The 26,659-nt window shown below is 42.5% G+C and overlaps 1 protein-coding gene across 1 annotated transcript in view; it reads right to left on the reverse strand.

Moving 5' to 3' along the window:
• Positions 1 to 26,659, reverse strand: part of SPATA16 (spermatogenesis associated 16) — a 72,047-nt gene that overhangs the window by 39,953 nt on the left and 5,435 nt on the right. Inside the window, exons 3-4 of the mRNA XM_042821018.1 lie at positions 15,971 to 16,116; positions 6,286 to 6,375 (exon numbers count right to left, since the gene is read on the reverse strand). Of these exons, the coding sequence (XP_042676952.1) occupies positions 6,286 to 6,375; positions 15,971 to 16,116 (236 nt within the window). The remainder of the gene's footprint in view (positions 1 to 6,285; positions 6,376 to 15,970; positions 16,117 to 26,659) is intronic.

A 26,659-nucleotide genomic window follows, 5' to 3' on the forward strand; every position in this document is an offset into this window, starting at 1 on the left:
GGGTCAACTGCTGTGTTGTTGGAGATTTGGGTTTGCAAAAGCCGGCCAGCAACAGACCTTGTTCTGCCCTGATATAAAGTCTAACAGCAAAGAACAGATAGATGCGTTCGCTTCCTATTTCTGACACAGTCACTTCATGCAATATTTAGAAATACTGACCACGTATTTACAGACCCCCATTGCTCACAGCTGCTGAACCCACCCCTGCTTCTGCAGGAGGCCCGGATTTGAAGGTGCCGTGTTCTACCTGCTCCATCCAACCACTTGGTGGTGCAGAACAATAAGATATATTTCTCTGTGTGCGAGCAAACAGCACACCGCAGATCCCAAACTGCCTTCCTCAGCCCTCAACAGAAACGCATAGGCCTTACAGGAACAGCCAGAAGTGGCTCTGGATGCCAGACAGCTGCCGACACCAAGCGAGGGCACAGCCCTCATCAGTGGCAGGAAATTACCTTTGCTATCTGCTTCAAGTGATCTCACCTGGATCTGCAGTCAGTGGTACTAACAGAGGGCCTCAGGCAGCGCCCTGGGTAGCAGAGCTGTTGTTGGAAAGTGGTAAGTTAATTTCAGCTTCTTTTTTTCCCCTTAAGTTTAATAGGATCTTTAATATTCCTATTTAGACCACCTCTGATGGAGACATCTTGGTGTTTGAGAGGTCCGCCATTCCAGTGTTGAGTCTGAGATGTGAGGCACAAAATTAAAAATGCGCTCTCTGCTGGATGACCTTTCTTACTTTTGTCTGAGATTAGAAAAGGAAACTGATGTTTATAGCTGGAGTAAGTAGGAAGTAGTCATTGTAATGCAATTATGCCATTTGGAAAAGGAACAAAATAATAGCAGTTAATTTTTAAGCATCCTTGTATATCCTAAATAAATGCGAGCTCATTACTCTGAGGTTTATGGGGATACATGAAAGCCATGAGATGATGAGAGAGAAACAGAACTTCAGAATGCTGAACAGGAAGGAAATAAGTGATGTCAGCATTTACCTTTCTGTGGACTTTCCCTTGAATGGAGTTTGGCATGCTCCCTGCATGCAAAAACAAATGCTAACGTTGCAGAGAGCTGGTTAACTCTTTGCTTTTAAACACTGTACTGGTTGGCCTTAAATGTGTTGGGAAGTTGCTCTAAATCTGTTATCCTGCCAACCCCTTTCCATGTTAGCAATGGGCTGTGCTTGCTGGCTTTGCTGAAGTTTCTGGGTCACAGTTGCCCATTGCTAGAAAGAACAGTTAGGTTTCCTGCGAGGAAAATGGCACCTGTATTCAGGATACAATTATTCCATTTATCATTATTTGTCTGGTGGCTGCACGTGGGTAACAACTTTCTGCATTGTATTGAGACTGCTATGCAGTGATAACAGATGTTTCTCACTCAATGGCAACTACCATGTAAGGACACAGCGAGTGCTTTGCAGATGTGAGCTGGCAAGTGGAGCAGTGCACCGGGAAGGGAGAGGCCTTCTACACTGAGAAGGGGCATCCAAGACACCGAGCACTGAGCCCAGTTGTGATCTGGGGGCCTGTTTGGGGGAAGAATGGGGTGAGGAATTGTGTATGTATGGAGGTGCAATGGAACTTGGAGGGATGTAGCTCTGCACTAGTGCTCAGGCTGATGTTTGGCAGCTGGGCATCTCGAGCAACAAAGAATAACGTGTGGGAATAACTCTAGGCAGAGGCCAACATCGTATGTTGGTGTCAAGTTAAATAATAGGCAGCGTGGGCTTTCCTTGGGGCTCTGAGTGCTCCCAGTGCTTGTCAAAGCCGGTCTCCCAGACCTGATTTACGAAGCGTGCCTTTCCAAATGTTACCTGGGGATGCCATGGAGCCGGTGGGAGCACTGGAACGCTTGGTGTGGGGGCAGAGCAGACCCCATCCCATCTCTGCAATGCAACCGCTGACTGTGGGGGACCATGGGGCTGTGCTGGCCAACTCCCTCCGTGCTTGTGCAGCCCAGGGTCTCACAGCATTCATGGGTGGGGGGCTGTTTCTATAACAAGAAGTGTTGGCATGCCTTTTATCAGCACAGCTGAATGCTTTGCAAAGCAATGCTGAAAGCAGCAGCTTAGCCAGAACGAACACCTGACTTTCACCTCCTGAGCTTTCTCTTGTGACTGAAGTGGGATCCATGCATAGGGCTGAGGTCTGCTCCTTGCAGACCCATCCAGCTGATGGGATTATCGTGACTTTCTTTTTTTTTTTTTTTTTTTTTTTTAAAAGGAATGTCAAAAAGCTGAGTCAGCCATACTACAGCTATTCAGATCCCCAATCTTCTTCCTCCTTAAGGATTGCTTACCCGGGCTCTGTGCAGTCAGATGAAGATGAGTTGTTTGTTCTGGCAGAGGCACAGGCAGTCTGTTTTCCCCTACATGTATACAACTAATTTCAAGTCACTACTGTTCTAGCTAGTGATAAAAGAGCTATCTTAAGCTTTTCACAGAACACAGCGACACTGTTAAATCAGCACAGCATTTTGATTAGCAGAAAGATGAGAGCTATATGGCTTAATGCATAAAAAGGGGAGAAATCCCTTCTGTAGCTTGAACTTCATAGGAAGCCTGGTCTTTCCGTAAGTTACTAGTTTTCACCTTACTGCTGTTCCAAGGCTCTTCAGTACTGGCAATAGGTTGCACTCTTGGAATAAGGAAGAAAAATTGCTTTCATGCCTTGTTGCTTGCAGGGTCAGACCTCTTGTCACAGCCACATAACAGGAGGCTGTAGGGTCACAGCTGCCAGGCGTAGGGACGTGGAGAATGTGCAGGCTCTGGTTCTTCCACCTGCAGGAGCTCTGATGCTCACCTTTGGGTCTGTCTGTGTCCCTGTCTTGCAGCCTTGCTCTTGAAAGCAGCACTTGTGTCTTGACTGCTTTGTCCTTGGGACTGGTGGGGGCCTCCCAGGCTCTGCTGTGCCTTGCACATCTTCGTCTCATCCTTCCCAAAGGCAGCAGTCCTTATGCTGCCAGGAAAGTGGGGGCCCCTCAGCCTTCTCTGTGCACATTTTTCTCAGCATGGTGACAGAACCCAGCCCAGGGCTCTCTTCTGAAGTTTTCCATTCTGTTTTTTTATGGGATCTTTTCATCAGCTGTGTCTATGCCTCCTTCACCAGGGTACTCTCAGCAGCTGCTGTCAAGGCTGATCCTGAACTTAAACGCCTTCTAATGCCTAAAGCTTCCTGGTAACTTCCAGACTAAATTTATGTATAATGAATTTATGCCCATTTGTTCAAAGGCCAAGATGGTCTTTCAACCAGAATAGGTTTGCTCCCTTCTGAGGCTTAAATCTTTACTGTGTTTGTCAAGAGCGGTCTCTGAACAAGAGGGAATAAATATATTTACTAGCTGACACCTTAGTGAAAGTGGCTGCAGCGCTTTGGAATTCATCATTTGCAGATGCTCTGACCCTGCATGGTGTTCCTGGGATTGCTTTACAATGCCAAATGGCCTTAGGCTGAGCTCTACATGGTGGCATCCTGGCACAGCACTTTCCTGAAGATACTGCGATGCAGCCAACAGAATGCAGAAGTGATGCAGATGTGGGCAGATCAGGCTGCTCGTGCTAACAGATGCCCTTTCATTCCAACCACTTCATATGCTAACTGTACTCAGCACTCGTAAGGCCACCGCTTGAGCATAGTGTTCAGTTTAGGGCCTCTCACTACAAGACATTGAGGCACTGGAGCGTGTCCAGAGAGAGGCAACAAAGCTGTGAGGGGTCTGAAGCACAAGTCTGATATGCAGAGACTGAGGGAACTGGGATGGTTTTGTCTGGTGAAGAGGAGGCTCAGGGGGGACTTCATGGATTCCTGCAGCTCCTGAGTGGAGGTTGTGGTGGGGAATTGGTCTCTGCTCCCAGATAATATTGATAGGACGACAGGTGTTGGCCTCAAGTTTCACCAGGGGAGGTTCAGGTTGGGAATTAGGAAAAAAATATTCTGAGAGAGGTGGTGCACTGGCAGAGGCTGCCCAGGGAGTGGTGGGGTCACCAACACTGGGGGTGTTCAAGGACTGTAGGGATATGGCAGTGAAGGACGCCTTCAGTGTGTGTGGTAGGATGGGTTGGGCTTGGTGACCTTAGATCTTCAACCTTAATGATTCTACGAACTGTGGGCTGATGAGAAGTAGTGAAAATTGTATGCAAAGGAACTTGAGAGGTGCTTAAGTGACAGCTAGCCCCGCTCTAGCTTATGGCTTTCTCTGAACCAAATAATTTGGTTGGGTACAGCCTCAGAGATGAACTCCCATGGAATCTCAGGTAGACAGAGGTAAATCCCTCTTTCTGTGCCCTTGTGTCCAGCAGTGCTATTCACAACCAACCTGTTTATGTACCCATATGGTGTTCTGGGGGGTATTTGATAGAGCATATATTCACTTAAACACATGGGGGACTGGAAGGTGAGGAAAGCTCGGAGAGCAAGCTGAAATAAATGGCAGGTTATGCCAACAAAAAACAAGTCTGTATTTCCAGATGTTGCTGAACGTGAGTAACTGTGAGCTGCAGTGGGCAGAGTACGTGCTGCACCATTAACAGTTCACTGAGACCAGTGACTCCAGTGAGGTGACAGGAGCGGTGCTAAGCTTAGTTTAACACAATCTGCAGAAGCAGCTCTGCACAGTTGCTATAACACCGTGTTAAACTAGGCTAAACTCTGAATGCTGCCATAGTCGCTGCTTTTGGAACTGCTCTGGATTCAATCTGTCAGAACGTTCCTCTCCTTTACAGAATACATAATCTCATTTAAAATCATTTCGTTTCCTGAAAGCTTCTCAATGTGGGGAAAAAAAGGCTGACACAGTTCCCTCTTGCCTGCTGATGTAGTAAACCTACTGATTGGTAATTTGTAAAAGTAACACTGACCCCTGTTTTTATTTTCTAATATTTGTGAACCTCTACACTTGTACTGTTCTCTTAAATATGGATGTTTTTATGTACTGCTTCTTAAAAAGTCTCTGAAAGTGTACTTTTTGAAGAAGTGTGTGTTTTTTTTGTTAAACATTCGCCTTAACTTCCGGGGAAAGATAAAAACCAAACCCAACTAAACCCAATATCCTAGGTTTATCTGAGCTAACGTTCGTGAATGAATTAGCAAAACCTCTTTCCTCATCTTGGAGAACTGTTTCTCCCCATCCTGACAGCCGTTGGCACAGCTGCCCAGGGAATGGGGGAGTCACCGTCCCTGGAGGAGTTCAGAGCCGTGGGGATGTGGCACTGAGAGACGTGGGCAGTGAGCATTGGGAAAGGGGTTGGGCTGGGGGATCTTAAAGGTCTTTTCCAGCCTTAGTGATTCTATAGTTCTATGTGAAAATACGTGGAGATTATTGCGCTGCCTTCTCAACGCATATCCAGAAGAAAGAAAGCGCTTCTCCCTATTTTGTCCCTATTTTTTTTTTTTTTTTTAGCTGGAGTTCAGCACAGACAATTGGTGTTTGTCTTCCCAAGCCCTTTCTGTGACTATACTTTGGAAAAGTTTTCTTCTACCCCTCCCTAAGACTATTTTCTTGCTATTCTGGTAGCTTCGGAATTCTACCGCTAGCATCCATCTTAAATGATCAGCAAAGTGACCCTCTTAGTCTCTTGCCTAATTCACACTGAGTGTTCTACCATTAGTTAGCTAATGATTTGTGAAATACTTTGTGATATACCGTGTGGTCTTCAGCTGAACAGTCCTCTGTAAGTGATGTTAGCGGTAATGATGATACATGGCTAACCCCCCACAGCATTTCGCCATGCATTTCTTTCTATGTTCAGTGGATTAAAAACTCCAGTTGCATGTTGAAACTTTCAGCTCTTGGCAGTGCAATGCAAGTGGAGCTTCCTCTCGCAGATCTTCCTCTGCCAGCAGTTTCTGTTCACACCAGTAGTCTCATCAGCTGCACCCGGGCTAAATTTTTCAGCATCCCACAGTTTACACTGAGATCTTGAGTGCTTTTTTCTTTTTTTCCTATTTCCCCCTCTCCACCAACCTTCTCAGCACCCACTTGAGAGAATGCAGAGAGCAAAAGATACATGCGTGCTTGTAGGTTTGACCCCAGGGTCCTGACCATGGCCCTCTCCTAAGCCTGACAGTAAGTGCTCCTATGTGCATTGGCCTCACTGTGACCAGTTATTTAGGGATTATTTGTGTTACTCTGACTGGGGGCATTGGAGCTCCGCTGCACGTGGGATCATATACACAAATCTCCCACCGATTTTGGAAAACCCTGGGTATAGCTTGATATTCTTGCTACTGAGAGCTGGATTGAGAGAGATGAAGAGAAGCCATTAGAAAAGCCCATGAGTGCAAGTACCTTGCAGCTTCGGAGTATCTCTCCAACCACCTGAAGGCAGCAGCTTGACACAGGTGGTTCCGGAAATAGGCTGGGTTCAGAATAATGCTCCTTTAAAAGAAAAGAGATGGGGAAGTTGAGATTTGACATTCTTACATCATTACAAACTGATAATAACCAAACTGAGATGGGGATGAATCCTGTGTACTCTTCTGCACACCTCAGCAGTCACACTTGATACCTCCAATGTAATGTGAACTGTACCTTCTGACATCTGTGACAAGATTTATTACAACTGTTACTGTGGTTATACCATAAATGCAGTTTCATTAGTTGTTTTTTTTTTTCTTTTTTTTTTTTCTTTTTTTTTTTTTGCATTGTTATGGAAACACCTTTAAAGATGCTTCTGTGGTGACGTGCTATATTGCCTCTAATTTAAACATAAGAATCTGTAATGGAGCATTGTGCTTGTTTACCCCTACCTCCAGAAATGGGTGCAAGTTGTGTGACTGTCTGCTTAGAACGCTGTGCTTCTAGAAGGTATTAGAATGTCAACTTGGAAGATCATAAAAGCTACTTTTTGTAGCAGTGGTAGGTTCTATGTGGAGAGATCTTTGCATGTTTCTTATATCCTTAACTTCAGATACAGTTCCAGGTGTAACAAATTATAGTCAATATAAAGGGATGGAAGGTAAAAATAGGACAGGTGAAGTGGTTAGATGGGCAGGCAGGGTATCCTTCTGGTGTGTGCAGGGGGATGGCAGCCATGGCAGCTCCACCTACATCTAATTTGTTCCAACGTATTTGGCTGGCTTCTCTGGTCAGCCCTTCTCCTGGTGCTTAGATAAAGGGTGCATAAAGCATGATCTAGGATGGGACATCTCATGTTTGTCATTACTTATGTGTTTTATAAAGTATTACAGTGGGGAAATATTGTGGCAGATGGATGGTTGGACTGGATGATCTTGGAGGATTTCTCTGAGCCTGATGGTACCAAAATGATGGTACCAACAGCAAATGCTGCAGTTCTCAGCCAAGTGTCGTTCAGATCTGAAGCTCAGACAACTTAATGGTCACCAAAACTCAACCAAAAAGAAATCATCAGAAGATCAAACGCTATCAGCCTTTAACGATTTGACCAAAGCTGTAATCCCTTACTTAGATGACAACTGGTACTTCTGCAAGCCATTTTAAAGGAGATTATTGCTGCTGTAAACTGTAGTCAACAGTTGATAATAGAAATATTGATTTTTTTTTTCTTTTTTTTTTCTATCCAAGTTATTGGTTCCATCACAGCCAAGCAATAGCACTATGAGGGGAAAAATTAAAAAATCAATAATTCCCTGGTAGTTAGCAACACATTTTTCCTGTAAGTCTTTGAGCAGAACGTACTGTGATAAGCTTATAATAAATACAGAATTGTAGTAGATTTTCTAAGAATTGGGTACCAGGTCTCTGTTTTCCATCTTGATCTCTTACTGGTCTTAGAAAGATCAACTACTTCTCTTGATCTATAAATTCTAAACTAGGAAATATTATGTCGTGCTCTAATAGCTTGGGAAAACACAAGAAAGCTACCTTTGACTTCATAGCAGTCTGCTGGGCTCTCTGGAGCCTATATGTGGAAGTTATTTCTGCTGCATTACATTTCTACCCCAAAGTAGCTCTTGCTGTATGGATGCAGCTGCAGCTTAGTGGCCTCTGTGTAGATCAGTGCTAATTAATGCCATGTAAGTACAGCAACCGTGCAGAGCTTTTCGCTAGTGTTTTAAATCTGATCCAGGTGATTTCAGATGCTCTCGGTGTAAAGGAAAAAGCTGGGTGGAAAGTGGGAAGCAAAGGAATTATGCAAACACAGGTTAAGAGGCAAACCCTAATTCCAGGAAGTTCTACTCCAAATGGAAGCAGATGGGGACCCATCTGGGCAGGCAGCAGTGTGCCAGGCTGTGCATGCTGAGAGCACGTCCGTGCTCCAGGACCCACCTCCAGCCACGGGCAATCTGATACTAGGCTGGTTAATCCAGTAATTAATTAGGAGGGATGTGCTTCAACAGGGAGGCTTGGAAGAAGAATTAGGAAAGGAAGGAGGCAGTGGACACACCAGCTGCAGCACGCACAGGGTGATCTCTGTGCGATGTTTTGTGCCGTGGGCACAAGCAGTGGCCCTTTGGTCTTCGTGTACTTCTCGGTGGAAAAAGTTTCAACAGGTATCTGAATACGGATAGCTCTTATCCTGCACAGAGGTAACTTCTAATTTACAAAACTGCAAACGAAGACTCTACGTTTGAAGATTAAGACCTGTGTTCTTGCTGGGTTAGGCCCCCATCCGTCAGCTGGCTGGGTTAAAGTAAACTTGAAATAGATTTTCATTTATTTTTCATCTTCGTTGTAATCCAAAGTCTGCCTGTTAAAAGCCTTCCGTAAATCATTTGGTCACTTTTTCTCAACAGAACACTCCTTAAGTAATGCTGTATATCAGCCTCTTTTTTGACATTTTCATTTTTTCATCTTGACACCTTCTCTTAAAAATAATACAGTGTTTGTCCCATTATCTTCCTTCCCAATATAAGGAGTGGGGGAGAAGCAGGCATCAACTGCCTCCATCATAGCAATCGGAGCACGTGAAGCAAAGATGCACACACTGTTCATTGGTTTTTATCTCTTCACATGTTTCCTTCTGTCTTACTGCCAAGCATTAGGAAATCAGGTATGGTAAGAAACTTGGATTGCTACGTAAAAACTGGCTGCTAGAAATTGCGTGGCCTTCTCTCCAAAGAATGCATCCTCCGAAGTCCTTCTGAATGCAATGGAGCTTTAACTCTAATCTGGCTGACATGTAGCAGAGGCACTTTTTCAATCCCCTGCATCATTTATATTTGGCCTTTGTAGGCCAAGAAAAAGTCAATGAGATGATTCTAAAGATGAAACAAGTGGAAAAAATACACTTCACTACTGAAGCAGGTAACTCATTTTTTGTGCTACTACTGCAAGTAAAAGCTGGCTTGTTAGTAGAGGTACATGACATAATTTGTTAAATTGGAGTGACAGGCTTTTTCTTTATCATAGTCGTCCATGTCTTCCTTCAGCACAATGTGGTCTTCTGTAACAATACATGGAATAGTCAGTTACAGTTGACTATTAGAGAGCAATTAGGTGATTTACCAGAAGTAAGAACTCGGTGCAAAAGCCATACGTGTTTCTGTTGGCATGGCAGTGCTGTGCTGCATGTCAACACATCACTCGCTGGCACAGGGACTGTTCAAAGGGAGGTGCTGAGGTGTTCACCACAGCATCAAATGCAATGCCACACGAGTCATGTGCCAGCTAGCTTTTGGCAGAACCAGGTATTCAGCTGCTGTAGGCTAACACGTTGCTTTTGTCTTTGATGGATGCTGCCTATCAGTGGCGCTGGTGATCCAGCCCCAGTATGCTTACAGGCTGTAATTCCTGCCAATTCCTGGCTGCTGTACAATTAGATTGAAGCTCAACTTTCTTCTTCCATTTCACATACAAGGCAGGTGGCTTATTAGCTGCGGTGTAGTACTGTTCTTACATCTGTTTGTGTCTGCCTTGCATGTTCAGTGATCCCAAGGGCTGTATCACAGCTAGGTTAAGAGTTCAGCTCTACTCCAGGCAGTCCTGAACTTACAGTAACCAAGAATCAACCTCATCCTATTTTCCTGCAGTTTGCATGTGCAACTACACTGGGATTTGGGAAGTTGATCCATGGGGGTCAGCTTTCTTTCCAGCACCACCAATGCCAGTCTGTGGCTGGTACTGTGCTTGGAAGACCTGTGGTTCCCAAGGAGCGTCCTACCCTCTCTGCCCCAGCTGCTCTCTGTTTAAAGGAGTGACATGTAAAATCAGATAGCTTCAGTTACATAGAGGAAAAAAACTGGAGGACAAAGAGCCAAAACCATTCAGTAGATGTTGCTAAAGGAGAGGCTGTGCCAAAGTCTGGTTAGTGAGGCAAATCTAGCAGAGAACAGGATGTGTGAATCTCACAATTCATTAGGAATCCCTTCTAATACAGTCGTTAGCACAGTCAAAACCAGTAGCTACAAACAGGAAAGCTTCTACCAGACTTATGTGGTTCAAGGAACAGGAGCTCTGGTACAGTGAAAAAGATGTGCAGTTATGGCATCCACAGACAAGGACTTTCTGTGCACAGAAGAAAACTTCTTGTGAAGTTTCCGTATCTAAACAGACAGAAAGGGAGGAAATGAGGGATCCCTATAAAGCTTTCAGACGCACAACACCTTTTCACTGCCAGTGAAGTGAAATATAACTGCCACGCTAAAAGGTTCTGCAGCAGCAATTTGCTTTGAATTGCAAGCATAAGACAAATGTGCTATTGAGGTTTTGATTCCTCAGCTGTGAAGGTGGTACAAAGGAGAATGTTTTCCTGTCCAGAACAAAAAGATATTTAAGAAAATTGTGTTTCAAAGCTCCTTAGACTTCTTAACACAAATGGAGATGCTCTGCCTTTCCTGAGTTGTTTGCATAATGTGTAGCCAGCTCGCTTCCTAGCCACACTAATGTCATTTTCTTATCTTGACCACCAGCTCTTCTGATCGCTGCTATCACGCATCTCAGCTTTTATAAAATAGCTCAGTGCTGCTGAACTCTTCCTCCAAAAAGTAACAGCATTTTTTGCAGGGCAAGATTTTTTTTTTTCCCCAAATACTCTTTTTCTAAGTAAAATAATACCACGAGTTGTGCAGATAAATGTTATTGCCGTGTAGTGTTACTGAAGTCAGGAACATATCCTTTCCCTCAGTGGTGAAAGACTCTGCCCATAAAACAGGAACTATGTCACTGACCTAGAAATAAGATAGCATTAGGAGCTGAGAATTGGAGAATTTCAAGAAATGAATTAAAAAAATAATAATAAAAAGATGAGCTACCTAGAAATATTTGAAATGTAGCGTGAGAAGGAATTTCAAACCAGAACTAATCTGAAGAAATCTTATCCAGAGCATCTCAACGGAATAGCTTTGTATTAATAACATCTCATCTATTATGCATATCGCAATATGCCTGACACAATTGTTGAAGTAATTAGGTGATGCTAATTCTTCCTTTTCTTCTTTCTGAGGAGGTAAAGTGATTAGTAGAGTAGTTTAGGACAAAGTACACAGCCCATTACCGACAGATTAGCAGCACCAACCATTGTGTTTGTCCTTTTCCTGCTTTCACCTACAAATTTGTGCTTAAGTTCTTCTTCTATTATTTCTCCTTTTTAATGCCCAGTGACTACACTGTATGATGGCATCGCTGCATTATTTGATTATTTAGTATTTCATTAGCCTTGCACTGTTCTACTTGCTTTAACACAATCCCTTTTTAAAGGATTTTAAAGGTGCAAAATAGGGAACATCAGGGAATGGCATAGCTGAATATTGTTTCTTCTTTTTTTTTAATCAACAAGCAGAGAATTAATCTCGTTGAAAAGGACCTGATTTAACCTGCCTATAATTCCAGTGTCAAGTTTTGAGGTGCCTTTCATTTTTTTTTTCTGTCAGATATTGCATAAACCTTGATCCGAAATAATTATTTTGAACCTTCTAGAAGGGTTTGGAAAAATCATAGAGGGGGAAAAAAAGTAGAGGGCTGAGAACTGAATCTGTAAAGCTTCAGCTGCTCTGGGTTTATTTTCCCCCACTGTGCCTCCCAAAGAGATTCCCTCTGTTAAGTCATCACTAAAGCAATCGTGCACTACTTAACAGAGGTGCTATTTTCTACTTCATGCGTCTCCCTATGAATTGTGCAAGAGGCATTAGAGGGCCCTGCCTTGCATCCAGCACATAAAAAGGCAGAGCAGGAAAAGCTTCACAGATTTATTGCGTTCCCGATGTGCAGCCTTTCTGGAAGGGAGGGAGAGGACTGGCACTGGGTCAGACCTGTGGAGCAGCCTGAAAGGACACAGGAAAATCTTTGCTAACCCCTAAGGTTTTTGAACAGCTCCAAGCAGCAGCCCTCATGGTAATGAACTCATTTTCCAACATTACTTAGTGTTAGTGATGCATGGAGCAGTGTCTGATTGCTCTTCCTTTTCCTGGACCTTACATGATGTCCTGATGCAGTTTTTGGGGAGGCAGCAGGGAACAAAGCTTGTGGTTGCATCTTTCCTATGTTAAAGCAACTGGGTCAAGCCATACGAATGCTCCTTGAATGTTCCTTGTGAGCCACGAGGGCCATGACAGCTGAGTCATGTAGTGTCAACGGAAATAATTTCATCTCACTTGGAGGAAAAAAGCAAATTAAAATAAAACCTTAAGAAGATGCGCAGTCTCATGGGCAAAGTCACGTATGTTGTGCTTTGAAAGACCTTCCATCTTCAGTTGTCACGGGGTTCAGCATCGCACTCTCCAATTTTGCTGAAAATTGAATCTTAACAGTTGCTGAGTTCTGGATGTGATGTACCACGAGTTGCTTTTCAGCAGGTGGCTGCAGCTTCATGAATTTCTCTTTGGGCCTCGGCCTTCTGAAGAGCAGATGTAATTGAGAGGCTGCACTGCTCAAGTGCTGTGCTCTGCTTCAAGATTACTCTAATTTGGGTCAAAAATCCATCCACTGGTATTACGCAGTGCAGCGTAGATCTGAAGTAGTAATCTAAGGGTTTCTTAGTCAGTTCTTGCCTTCTCAGACCTTTGCTGTTTTGCCATCTGTTATAATTGAAAATTGCCTTCTGCAACCAAAAGGAAAATCTAATTTCCCAGTGAGCCATATGGGGTTATTAAGATCATTAAACCCTGGTATGCCATAACGTCTGGGCCAAAAGGACCACAGGGCATGTAAATATTGTGTGATTCATTTTATAGCTTCAGGCTGCAAGTTAGGAATTATTTTGATGGCTATCTTATGATGAAATGTGGTGGTCAAGTAGGTTACTGCAGATGCTGTTTGGTGAGGTCGACCCATGGCACATTTCCTCAGAGCTGTGACAGATAAGGGGTGGCTTTTTTAATAGTATTTCATCACAAAGGACAAATACTTTATATCAGTCTGAGAAGCAACCAGAACCCCATCGTGATCCTCATTTATACCAGTGATGCTAAAGACAGCCTCAAATTTTGATGTTAAGAATCCTGAGGACACAATTTCCAGTTTGTAGGCAATCCCAGACTTTGCTTCTCACGCAGGATAATTCTGTCATCTGTCTGGTGATGGAAAGTGTACTCCCTTTCCTTTCTTTGTTTCATTTTAATTTTTTTTAAGACCAGGATAGCTGTCCCTTTGCAGATGCCTATTATCGAACGTTTTAAAAAACTGAGCTGCTGGGATTTTTCTCTGTTTAGTTGTGGTGTTTTGCAAGATTCTTGCCAAGCAAAAAGCACTTATATATATTTGATACAGACGCGTATGAGAATATTAAAGCTGATTTTTGGTTAATCGGGCTCTAGAACTAAATGCAGGAGCTGTGAAATTTACATGAAATTAAAGAAAGAATAGTTCAGTAAATGCAAATAAATGCAGAAATGAATATTTTAATTTGGATTCATGATTAATACCAAGGGATTACCAGCAAACCATTACAAGGTGGTGATGACATGAAAACTCAATGGGAATAAAAATTCTGTATGCGCTCTTTAACTGATGGCAATAAGCTATTTTTAGTAGGAGGCCTCAAAGTAATGTATTTGTTCTTTTTGAAGAAATATAGCTATTGATTATCTTTCAGGTTCTGCCTTTATGTTAATGATATCTCAGAATATTTTTCGCTGGTATATTATGTGTATCAGTTCCTGCAGTTTACAACGTAACAAATACTGTCAGCAGCTTCTGCAAGTTATCAAATGAATTATACTGAAAATAGGCATTACTGATTGCCACTTTTCTCTGAGCTATGCCGCTAAAGTTAAGAACAGACTGTTATAATTATATATAAGACAGAAGAGTGAAGAATTTCTCCCTCCTTCCATTTTTTTCAGCAATTCCCATCTGACTGCATTCATTTATTATTTTTTTTTTTTTTTCTGTAGATTGTGGTTTCTGTAGGTCACGGTTTCTGTTTTAAGACAACTGAAACCAAAGCATGTCTGAATAGGGGTTGGTTTCCGTAGTATTACAAGCACTACTCCTTATTTTAGCATTCTTGAAATTCACAGTTAGAAAAAGAGATACTGTTACCACTTTTCCAAAACTTAAGAGTCCAGTGAAACTTCATTATTCTCCACTAGCGTGATCTTTGGGAAGTCATGAGAAAATGTGGTTGCTTTGTAGTTTGTGTGAGGAATGTGTTGTTTTAGGGGCTCTATCTGCCTTCCCCACTTCCTATGCTTTGGTTAGAGTACTTCAACTGAAAGTACTACAGTCCATCTGCCCGAGAGATGTGCCTTGGAGTGCAGCCGCTCATACAACCACAGAATGGTTGGGTTGGAGGGGACCTTAAAGATCATCTAGCCCCAACCCCCCTGCCATGGGGCAGCTTGCCAAACTCTAGGTTGTGCTGCCCAAGAGCATGGGCATTGAAGACACAGGATCATAGAATCCTTGGGGTTGGAAAGGACCTTTAAAGGTCATCTAGTCAACTCCCCTGCAATGAACAGGAATATCTACAGCTTGATCAGGTGCTCAGAGCCTGATCTAGCCTGGACTGGAATGTCTCCAGGAATGGAGCATCCATCACATCTCAAGGCAACCTGTTCCAGTGCCTCTCCACCCTATCAACACAGAATGGTCATTGGAGCTAGTCAGAAGGATGCACCCCCTCATGGTGTTTGGCCCCAGGTAGGCTTTGTAGACGAAGTGCTTGGGGAAAGGATTAAAAAGAAGTGGAGTTAAGAGATGATGATCTCATCATTATGTCAGGATTCTCAGCCTTCCCATGGCTTCATTTGCTTGTGCAAACCTAATGAACCTGCTGCCATGACAGCATCACATTGCTATTCTAGCACATTGTTCTTTGCTGCTGTCTCTTGTGAATTAGGCATAAGCATGTGCCTCCTCTTTTGGTGTAACTACTCTTTTGTAGTTGCATTCATTTGAGATGATTGTGTGAAAAACTCACCCTGCACTAATTGCAGTGTCCATCGTAATACATCTTGTACAATGGAAAAAATGAACAGACCTCAGTAATGAAGTGATGCTGGCAGGACAGGCATGTGCTTAATGGAAACTACTGTTATGCCTGAATGCTAATTAAAGGCAGCACAAACCCAGCAAAATCCTAACTCATTTGAAATAAATGGGAATCTCAATACCACCATGTGCAAGCATTGTTTCTGGCTTCTTTATGCGTTGGTGTGGTGCTGGCCTTTGATGTGGATCACAACTGATGTGGATCACAACTGAGCTCAGGAAGGAATTATCTAATAAAAATATCTTGAAGCCATCCCTGACCTAATCTGGCTTGAGAAAGTTCAAAAGCTCATAATATCATTACGGCCACATAAGGCTGAGTGTGTTTATATTTGTCCAGTTTCAATCTTAGGATGCTCTGAGCTATCTGTGTGACTCATCAATGTACCTCTACCTGCTGCACTATCAAAGCAGCAATGCAGATAGTGCTATTGCAGCCTGATGTCTGAAATTCTGAGAGCTAATCTGTCCTAAACATCAGCGTGGTATGTAAGTGGTGGGTTATTGATTCTTCTTTTCTCATCATTAGACTGATTCTTCTTGCACAAGATGTATTCATAGTATTTGTTCAGGTTTTTGTTTCCAGTCTTTGCAGCCTATCTGATCAATAAAATTTTTTTACCTGTGTGAATGATTCAGAGCAAGATCATGCTTCCTCAATTTTAAGTAGCAGGCTGCAAGCTTCGTCTCAATAAAACTGGCAATACTGGAAATGTCTTCTGGAGATGGTTTGGAGGACTTGTCTATGGCAGCACCTTTACTGCAAAGCTTTGCAAGAAACAAAAACATTGTTTACTGATGTTGTAATACATCTTTTGTTAGATAGCAGTATATTTTGTAACTGATAAATGGAGAAAACTGTCTTCTAAGTAAAATATACCCTGACCTTAACTACAGCTAACACCACAGCAATCAGTACAAATATATGGGAGCATGAGGTAAAATGCAATGTCATCTTCCTTGGAGGGACAGAGAAGAGAGTAGATAACAAGGTAAAAGCTAAAAAGAGCTGTTAGACGTGATATTTTCCCCCCATTTTCAAAATCTAAAGTCTTGTCTCCAGGCTCCTGAAATCTGGCTGTCTTGAGACCGAGGCTGAAGGAGGAGTCTGAAAGAGCCATTTACTTATCTCAGCTCCACCAGCAGTGAGTGCTGCCTTAGTCCTGCAGGTGGGAAAGTAGAGAGCTATAGATGGTAGAAAGAATGAGATCAACTGTCTCTCCCATCTTCTCAAGCCACACAGAAGTTAGCAGAGAAAAAGATCCTTTGTTTTAAATAATACACTGATCTTCAAAGGTAAATCACCTGCTGTTCATCACAGGAAATCATTTAACCAGAGATTCACTCTGTTTCATAATGTGTATCATTAGGAATAGGTAACTCCTTAGAGTTTTGTAGAGTGCTTAGCACCAACAGAGCTATGACACTGGACAGGACCACCTTTGGTCCTCAGATGCTTGTGTGTTATTACTCTGCAGGAAACCTGATCTTTGTAATGCCCGAGAATAGGAAAAAATTAGCTTTTAGTTATTAACAAAATTCAACTGTCAGCAATTAGATACAACTGTAAACAAATAGATTAAGTCTAAGAGCCTTGTCTTTAAGGACAATAATGATACAGTTCTATTAATGAAAGTGCAATTGAATGTCCTTTGCTTGGATAAACATCTCTAACAGGATTGTTCAGTGTGCAATGATTTCATCTGCCTAAATGACTTCGCTGCAAATCAACTTTAAAAGTAGCTTTCTAATGAAGAATAACAAATTTATATTTAGCTGGGTGGTGTGCTTAATGTCTCAGATCACACTCAGACCGGAGCCAAGCACTCTGACAACACTGGGATGGAAGTGCAGCCTACTGATGCTGAGTGCAGCCTCTGCTTTAAATGGGCTATAACCAAAGGATTCTCACTTGAGCCTATTTCTGCTGGTCACCAAAGTTTTAGAGTGGAAGGAGGACATGGTTTGTTTGTCAAGCTCCTTGTTCCTACCAAGTGTGGTTGTACTGATCAGTTTCTTGTGCTTTCTTAATTAACATCCAGTGGCTGATCTTATGGAAGTACAAATCAGCGTTGAGATCTCTCTAGAAGATTAAATCTGTTAGGAAAATAGCTTTTCTACACATGCATCCTTCCTCCTATGTGTGATCCTTAGAAGTAGGCAGGATTGCAGATCCACATCCATTCTCATCTCTTACAAAACTAACCCCATCTTTAAGATTTTGTGCCTTGGTCAGAGATCAGCTCAATTTTTTGTGGGTCATACAAAAATTGTCCCCCTAGTTTAGGTGTGATAAATATCTTCTTTTTCCACATCCCTTCTCTGCCAAGCAAGTTGCACAGCGTATGTAATGACACTCATACATTTAAGTTTTTCTATCATCTTGTTATCAGTAGAAGTTATAAATCAGAGAATTCATCACTTTTAACTTAGCTCATGGTACCACATATATCTGCTGAAGTGTCTCTATGGGAAAGACGTGCTATATGTACCTAAAAACCAGAGAATTATGTGCACATCAGTGAACATAAAAGTATCATCAAGTTTTTCTGTAATAACACTTTTCAGCCGAATTGGCCAAGCTGTGACCTCTGTTAAATTTACGGGAATTAGAGCTTTGAGGCTACTCCCTTGACTTTCAAGTTTCTGAATGATTGTGAGAAGAAAAGAATCATTTAGTGATCTCTTCAGTATGAAGTGCTGCAATTCAGAGTTTCCTTGATGCTTACTGCTGATATTGAGGAGTTATGTCTAGACCTGTGCAACCCCTCCGTTATCTTTGACAAAAGGAAAAACACAACTCTCTGTAAACCATATCTAAGCAGATAAGGGTTTAGCAAACATGTTTTAAGTACAGTGCAGTTGGTTTCTAACAGGTCTTCTTAGAGGGATCGTGGAGTAGCACAATAACTCAGTGTCTTGTCACACAAAATCAGAGCAGTATTCCAAGGGTTTTTGCTTCAGTTTGTTGACCATTTGGTTGGGTATGCTTTTTTTTGATGCAGCATTTCTATTGTGGAATCAGTGGATTTGAAGTGGGCTCCTCTGCACTAGTTCCAAACACCAACAGCACACTGCAAAAGCAAGATTTGGCCTAATTTTACAGTTAGCAGGGTTATGGATATTCAACGTAGCCCTAGTATAAGCGGCTAGTGAGATGTGCAATCAGTTAAGAGGCAGCACTGGCAGAAGTGTCTGGCTCTGGAAGCAATATAGACAGCAGTGGAAAAGGGTTTTTGGGTGAAGCACCTAAATGTAGCAAAACAAGCGCAAGTTCTGACAGAGATTATAAATTTGCATTTGTTTCTTCAGCCCTTATTGCATTTTTCTGACCTCTTGCTAAAAGGACACAGCTGCATCAGGGGCGAGATCGCTTCCTTGCACTGTTCCATGTGCTGCTGGGTAGGGAATCTGGTAAAGCATTTTGAGATTTTCTGGGGATCCAAAGGAGGTTCTGTAGAGACAGTTTGTTGTAATTCTGGGAAACCTGTTAGATTGAGAGCAAGGGAAGAGGGAAGGCTGTGCCATGCACAGACATAATGAGAAGGGAGGAGATTAGTTTGCAATTTTCTTGTCTCACCCAGCAGCATCAAGTTTTCTTGATCTTGCTGCAGTTCAATATCTCTATCTTTAAAGATCAAAAGGGATGTTGGTGTTTTTGGAGTGCTTGCTTTAAGTATAAGGTAAAAGCAGCTCCATCCCACTCCTCCATGTATCTGAAGGTCTTGTCACGAGGATATCCAGATACAGATGTAACTGAAGGGCTTGGAAAGGCACAGATTTTTATTTTTATTCTTTTTTTTTAACCATCAGAGCTTTTTTTTTTTTCAGAGTAATGTTACTGAATTTGATTTTAATTCCTAACTGGGATATCTGGGGTTACATTTTACCTGAGACTTTGGTACACTTTTCAATCTGCAGAAATCTTGTCCGTGTCTAAAAGGTTTCATATGATATGTAGTTAAATAAAACAATTTAAATATGAAGCTTTACAGGCAATCTGGTAATAAAATCCTGCAAGGTACTGTTCTATATTCTTGACCATAAGTAAGAAATGTAACAGTATTTCACCCTTCCAAACTCAAGAGTACCTGAGAGCACCCCTGTAGACAGGGATGTTTTTCCAGAAATACTATTTAATTTTGAAATTCCTGCCAAAGGCTATTTCTGTTCCCCTAGGGGCCCTTGTTACAAGAGGAGGACCCAGTGCAGCTTTTGTGCACATGTAATACTGGGACTTCAGGAGTCTGCACAGCGATCCATTTAGAGAGTTCCGATGTGTATATAGGAGATGTTAAGAATGGAAGTGGTACCTGCAATCTTTTAATTAGTGGTGAACTGACACTAATTGCATTTAAATTCTACTGATAAGGGAGGTTTCTCTTTCAGTGTGTACGAGCCTGTAACTGTGTTGCCGAAATCACGGTCATATAAATGCTTGTGTTAAAGCGCTCGGTCAGAGGTCACAGAACAGCTGTGACACTGTGAACTTAGCATAGATCTTGCTGTGGTAGTAAGGCTTTAATTTTGGCAGTTGCAAGCATGGAAATTTTATAAAGTAAGGACCTCCCAGGTGTTAGCTAATGAGAATGAGAGGAGTTTCCCCCTTGGACCCCCACCCTGGCTTTGGTAAAAGATGGGAAATTCTGGTCTGGAAGCTGGCATCAAGTTAGTGTGGGTTGCACTTGGAAGAGTAGAATTAGAGCTCTGGTGATGATGCATTGGTGTTTCTGCCTTGCTGCTGCGTTTGCTGGGAAGAAGGGGAAAGGCTCAATTGGATATAACGGATGAAGGCAGCAGTCTGCTAATTGCTGCTATACGCTTGGTGGCTACTGAAGTCAGGAATACAGCTTGCCTTAAGAAATTATATATCCAGTAGGTATCTTGCTATGTGTGTGAATGTAGATACAAATATAGATTGTGGTGATAGCAAATTTAACTCAGCAACTGCTTGGGAAAATGAATAAATCTGGTCAAGTAAGATTCCATGGCAACTTTGAGACCACTGGTGCTTTCCTCTGCCAGAACAAAAGGGTTAGGAGCAAGTTGGAATGCAGGAGTGACCTGCTGGCCTTGCTGCAGCTGAGTGCTTGGAATATTTATATGTTTTATTTATCCTTTCAGCAGAAGGCTGTTTAATTGCACCTCTCTCTTTTAGAGGGAACTTTTGAGGCTTTCCTTGGAGAGATTTTTAGAGTGGTTAATCAGAGGGACAAACCTGAAGGGGCAAGAGAGATTCAATTAATGCTTTGCTCCCAACCAGCCAGCAGCGCTAACCTGAAGCCTTGGCTCCAGAGCAAACCAAGCACCCAGCCTGGTGCATCAGGCACCTGGCCAGCCCAGCACTGCCTGCCTTCCAGAAAATGTCTGCTGAAGGAACACTGCTTCTGGAAATAACTTCCAGAACCTGACTGCAGGCTGAAAACAAAGTGCTTTTTGTATATTGCTGAGCGTTCTGGTCCCTACGACTATTAAGCATATCAAAAATAGTGCAGAAAACCAGCACAACACAGCCAGATAATGATGGTTTTGTCTGAGTGGGGGGAAAAAAATAATCAGCATGGACGATAAAGGGAGAGAATTTGTTCTGACTGATATGATTTCATGCAGCATAACTTCCCAGCTTCTGTTTAAAGCCTTGGTATGTAATTTCAGTCAGCAGAGCAGGAATTGTATATAAAATCGCCATCTTTATTGTTAATGAGATTTGTGTAAATAACTTTCTAAGAACATATTGAAAATATATAGTTCACTACTGAATCCGAACGCAAATGTCAGGTAAGAAGAGCTAAATTTGCTTCCTGCAATGTGCTCAGCCATGGGTTTTTTAAAATAATATGTACATATGATATTTCTGACATATTAGCTGCTTTATGAGGAATAGCATCAGGTTCTGCAACAGTAATGTATGTGTGGGGCATATGTGCTGTTTTGGGGATATTTGGTTATACAGAGCTGGCAGAGAGCCCAATGCACCTCAGATGTTCCAAGTTCTGAGGAACGATCCCTATTTCCCTTCCAAGAAAAGACAGTGTTTGCCAGAAAAGCATAGACCTGGTGAGCACCAGGTGAACCTCCAGGCTGCCTGCCCTCAAGGTGGGATCAGCATCGGGTGGGAACCATCCTGCACTCTCCTCATCTCCATTGGGTCCATTTGGAGCCTCCTCTGTGTTAAGGCTTCACTTCCTCAGCAGCCCTTTTTGCAGGTGTCTCCGTAACCACACGTGTGTGAAAGGGATTTGGTGTCCATGTAGGGCAGAATATTAAAGAAATCCAAATCTAAATTGAGATTTCAAGTGCCCACAAAATTTAGAGGATAAAGCAATTTGGTTTGTTCTCATTTATAGCTGGATGCTGCTTTATACAAATAAACTTGATGTGAATCTTTCCCTCCCATGGAAGATAACTATGTTCCCTGCAGCACTCCTAAGCCAAAGTCATTCCTGTTTATTGGCATGGATTCAGATAAAGGCTTTACCTTCCCCCAGCGCAAACTCGGGGGTCTTTTTCTCGTAAATAATTTGCTTTGAGAGCACTTAAATCGGGAACAAAGGCTTTAGGAAAATGTCATCCGTTCGACTTCAGCTTAATCTGTGTGCCACGCCATAAATCAGTGCCTCTCATTACCAGCCTCTATTTCATGGAGTGCCCCCCGTTATCAGTACTGCCAGGGTGAGAGGAGTGAAGAACAAAAAAGAAAGCAAACCCCCAAAGCTCTCTAATGAAACATATATTGCAGAATCAATATACTACAATAGTTTCCAAGGAACTTTATATTCTGTACTGTGTACTGAAGCCTCCTTTATAGATTGCCTTTGTAATGCAGGCTCTGTCAGCCCTCCAATGTGAGTCCATCCAAAATCAAACCAGAGCAAAAATGGTGTAAATATTCTGTATGAAAACTGAACAGTCAGACAAAAGTCAAAATGGATACGAGTAGCTCCTCTTGATGGGCTGCAGTTCGAGATGCCTGCTGCACTGGAAGCACGAGCATCAGTCTTTTTCAATAGCATTCACGGAAGGAGCTGGCCAAAAGGATTTTTTTTTTTTTTAATTTTATTTTTTGGTGGCAACTGTCAGCTGGTGTGATGTGACTGCATTGTAGCAAGATTTTGAGAGCTGTCATGATTGCTTGGAAAAAGCAATATAATTTCAGGCCAACTAATTGAATCCCTTTGATGCCAAGAGATTTGCTACCACTAAATCCAAACACAGAGATATCTCACCAGCACTTTTATTAAGGCAAACAATGTGAAAGACTCACTTCACTTTGATGGACAGGATTATTAGGGAAAAACAATAATTTGCTGAAGCTGTATTTTCATGCCATTTCTGAGTATGGCATTAAAGATAGCTGCAAGGCTGGCTCTCCCCTCTGCCCTTACCTCAGGACTGTGGGGATTTGGTAAACTCCAGCACGGATCTCCTCAGCATTATTGTCAGTGTGAGAAATGCGGCGCATTTCCACGCCTCAGGAATAAACAGAAATAAAGCTCATCCCTAAAGTAACCTAAACAGAATTCATCCTCCCCCTACTTTTTATTGTTTGGTTCACCTCTGTAAAGCTTTTCAGCATTTATATTCATTTTACACTGTCAAAAGCTGAACAGGAGTAAGATAACAAATGGTTCTGGTAGCAGCTGTCACCACCTACTGTCTGTGCATGCCTGTGTGAATCTCTAAATGGAAATAAAGTACTTTAATAACACATTTTCTCTAAACTGTCCTCATGGATAAAGTTCCTCTCAAATCAGCCTGTGAACGCTTTCCAATTCGGTGCCCGCTTCAGCCTGCGTCGTCGTCTCTCTCTGCAGAGCCCAGGTAGCATGCAGCAGTGTGATTTAAGGAGAGTTCAGAGGGAAAATGCGTTAATGGTGCACCTTCTGCACCCGCTGTTCACCCGCGCTTGCTGCTTTCGGTGTTTGGACCATCTCCTAACCTGCCTAATTTTCCCCCCGTAAATTAAGCTGATTGTCATTGCCTTTTTGGACCAGCTGGGAAGCACCCATAGCCACAAATTAAACGCGGATTGTGCTGCCCTCCCTGTTTCTGTAAGATCCCTTCCAGGAGCAGATGGCAGCTTGGGAGGATGAATGCCTTCAATTTCTCAGGGCCCTGGATATCACAGGAACTCCTCTTCAAACCAGGCTCTAAGGCATCGCTTCACAGGGAGAGGCAGGAGGTGGGATCACACTTCTGCACTGACCTTCTGTTGGGTATCTCAAGGCCTGTGATGCACTCGGGGAGCTGTGGGGATCAGATACCCAAGGGTTTTTAGCTGGCTCACTTTGACAAAAGCCCTTTGTTTCTCCAGGCAGAAGTGATGTGCCCTGAGCCATCTACCATATCAGTGGTAGAGCAAAAGACTGAGCTCGTATCTTTCATGATGAGCTCGTGCTTCATGGAATCATTACAGGGGGAGAAGACCCCCCCAACCCCAGCTCATTCCCCCATGTCCCTCAGTTGCCACATCCCCACAGCTGTGCCCACCTCTGGAGGCAGTGACTCCACCAGTCCCTGGGCAGCTGTGCATGCCAGTGCATGACAGCTCTTTATCATCAGAAATGTTTCCTAATATCCAACCTGAACCTCCCCTGGTGCAATTTTAAGCCGTTAGCTGTCATCCTGTCACCAGTTCCCTTCCTCCAAGGCTGTCCCAAGTCTTTTATTTCTCTTTTATTTTTCCTCCTCTTTTCCTACTGAGAGAATTACGTTGCCCTTGTCTGCATTTTGCAGTGTCAGTAATGCATGAGGCTTGCACGTGTCTAGGTCAATGAGGCTTTTGATTGTAAGTGACAAGTGGTGGGTGATTATTATTTTTAATCAACGGTTTGCTCAATGTTTACAAAGTACGAAGAAAATATTTAGCGCTTTTGAGCACTCGTCACCTCCAGGTAAATAACTGAGTAGCATGTGAGGAAGCCAATTAGAGTTAATTAGAAATTGACTGATCTGCTTTGGCACGAAAATGATTGGAAAATATGGTCTGTCCTTTCTGGAATAGGGATTTTGTTCTTGTACACGCACATCAATGAGGAAACATATTGTTTTATGGCCGGCGTGTAGTATTCCTTTGAGAAAAAAGCACTTTATAAGCCAGATACGTAACAGCACTTCAGGCAAGAAGAATGAGGGCATGAATCCGTACAGACAAATAGTTGTGCAGTTCCTCAGCTTTATGTCATGGTGATGGGCATGCTGGAAATGCCTAGAAGATTAATAGATTCAAATTCAGTGATCAAAAGATGGGAGCGTGTCCAAATGGATCATTATAACAGATTCCCACTCTATCCCACAAGCCAGATTTGAGCCATCTGTAAGCTTCACATTCCTGGTCTAAAATCTTCTGCAGCCATAAAAGACAGTTAAGTATCAGTAGAAAAAAATCAATTTCTTGGCTTTGCAGCCTAAAAATATAGCAATGGCACTATGGGGAGAGGAAAACTGCTGATTATCAGGCCTTTTTGCGTTTTTTTTTCCTTTTTCTTTTTTTTTTTTATAAAGCAAGTTAAATGAGTAGGCTGTATTTGGGAAACTAATTTGTTATCAGAGGTTAGAAGAATATTTCTGGAGAGTAAAGTCAGCATCTTGTGCTCAGGTTTGGGGAATCGGTGACTGTCATCTTTGTTGTTCTCTGTCCAAGACTTGGTGTACTCTCAAAAAGAAATTTCAAGAGAACCTGGGCTGATGATAAAACAGACAATTTATGAGTCTGATTTTTAGCTCCAGAAAGCTGGTGTTAAAAACGAATATTTAGCCTTTCACATGTTATCCCTTCTGCACTCAAGTTTCATGGTGTTAAAACATGCCTAGTCCTGGTACGGCTCTTCTTGGTGAGAGGAGGATGAGGAGATCTCTATGAATTTGCATTTTTTACCCTTTCTATAAGCAGCTCCAATCCCCGTGCCCCTGAAAGTAAGGGATTATACAATGAGGGCTTCTTGCACCCCAAGAGAGGGTAGAAATGTGGCTGTATCCACCCTTCTGGAGCACTTAGTGCTGATTCAGCATGGAGCACACCCAAATATCCCCATCCTGTGCTGTTTCCCAGACTACAGCAAGGGTTCAGAAAGAACTCTCATGCTTTTCCATTCACTGCTTAAAGTAAACCTCTTCTCCTGTTGGTATTTATATAGAAGATACTCATCTTTTGCTTCTCATCCTACAGTAAGACATTGATAGAATGAATGCTTGTTTAAACCATACTGCCTAACTCTATACTGGCATGCTGGCAAGACCCTGATGCTGTGGCCTTTTCAAAATATTTTCTGTTTGCAAATATTGTTGCTTGGAAGTGTGGTCTTGCCATGGCCTTCTTTGCAAGCACTGAATCACATGCCCTAGGAAAGGGCCTGAAAACCCAAGGTACGTGAATAGAGATGGCAGTGATATTTAGCTCACGGTGCCCACAGCAGCCATCTGTGGGAGGCTGGGGCATGATGAACATATCCCACTGATTTTTTAATCATGAGAGGGTTATTTTCAGAACAACAGAGTCTGGAATTTAAATCTGTACAGGTTTAAACAAATTGATGTGTCTGAAGTCTTTTATACTCCCTGATGTCATGAGTTAGAATGAGACAAAATCTGTGGATCCTTATGAAGGTTTAATGTTATTTCGTAACTAAGCTGTTAATAATTGGCTAGAGATTTTCTAGATATGCGTATACAGTTTCCATTGAGGTTTTAAGCTAGAGTCATTTCTCATACTCTTCCTATCACAGTCCAGATGTTCAAGTCCTATTTTTCTACGTTCCAACATATGGATGCCAAAAATTTAGGGAAATTTACAGTGTTTCTCAATGTAGCTGCCAAATATACCGTATTACTGAGCTAGGAGGTGGGAGACCAAAGACTGTTGCCCCAATTTCTTCAGCCCTTTCCTTCAGAAAGTATTTAATTCTTAAGCTCTAATGGTGACAGTTGTCCATGGGAGCACTATTTTTTCCTCTCCCAGGTCAACTATAGTGCAGCTCACTAACACTAGGTCCCCTCTGATTAATTTAATGGTAGCTAAATAGCATAGCAATAGAAAGAAGCCACCAATTCTTTTTTTGAGAACACTGCCTTCCCGATTTCCGTAGTAATCAGCAGTATGCTGCCCAACAGACACAAGTCTCTAAATTAAACATGCATTTCAATTTTCCCTTCTGCCTGATGGCTTTCCTTTTCTTGACTCTAACAACTCCAGTGCAAGGCTTTCAGAATTGCCTGTTATTTGTATGTCTGGAAAACAACACAAGCGAAAGAATGATAATACCACGTGGGAATATAGGTAGATCTAGAAAAGACATTTTCACTTAAAAATAGT

The sequence above is a fragment of the Centrocercus urophasianus genome, unplaced genomic scaffold (assembly GCF_019232065.1).
Source record: "Centrocercus urophasianus isolate 14NV4802_14NV808 unplaced genomic scaffold, USGS_Curo_1.0 seq_19, whole genome shotgun sequence".
Classification (NCBI taxonomy): domain Eukaryota; kingdom Metazoa; phylum Chordata; class Aves; order Galliformes; family Phasianidae; genus Centrocercus; species Centrocercus urophasianus.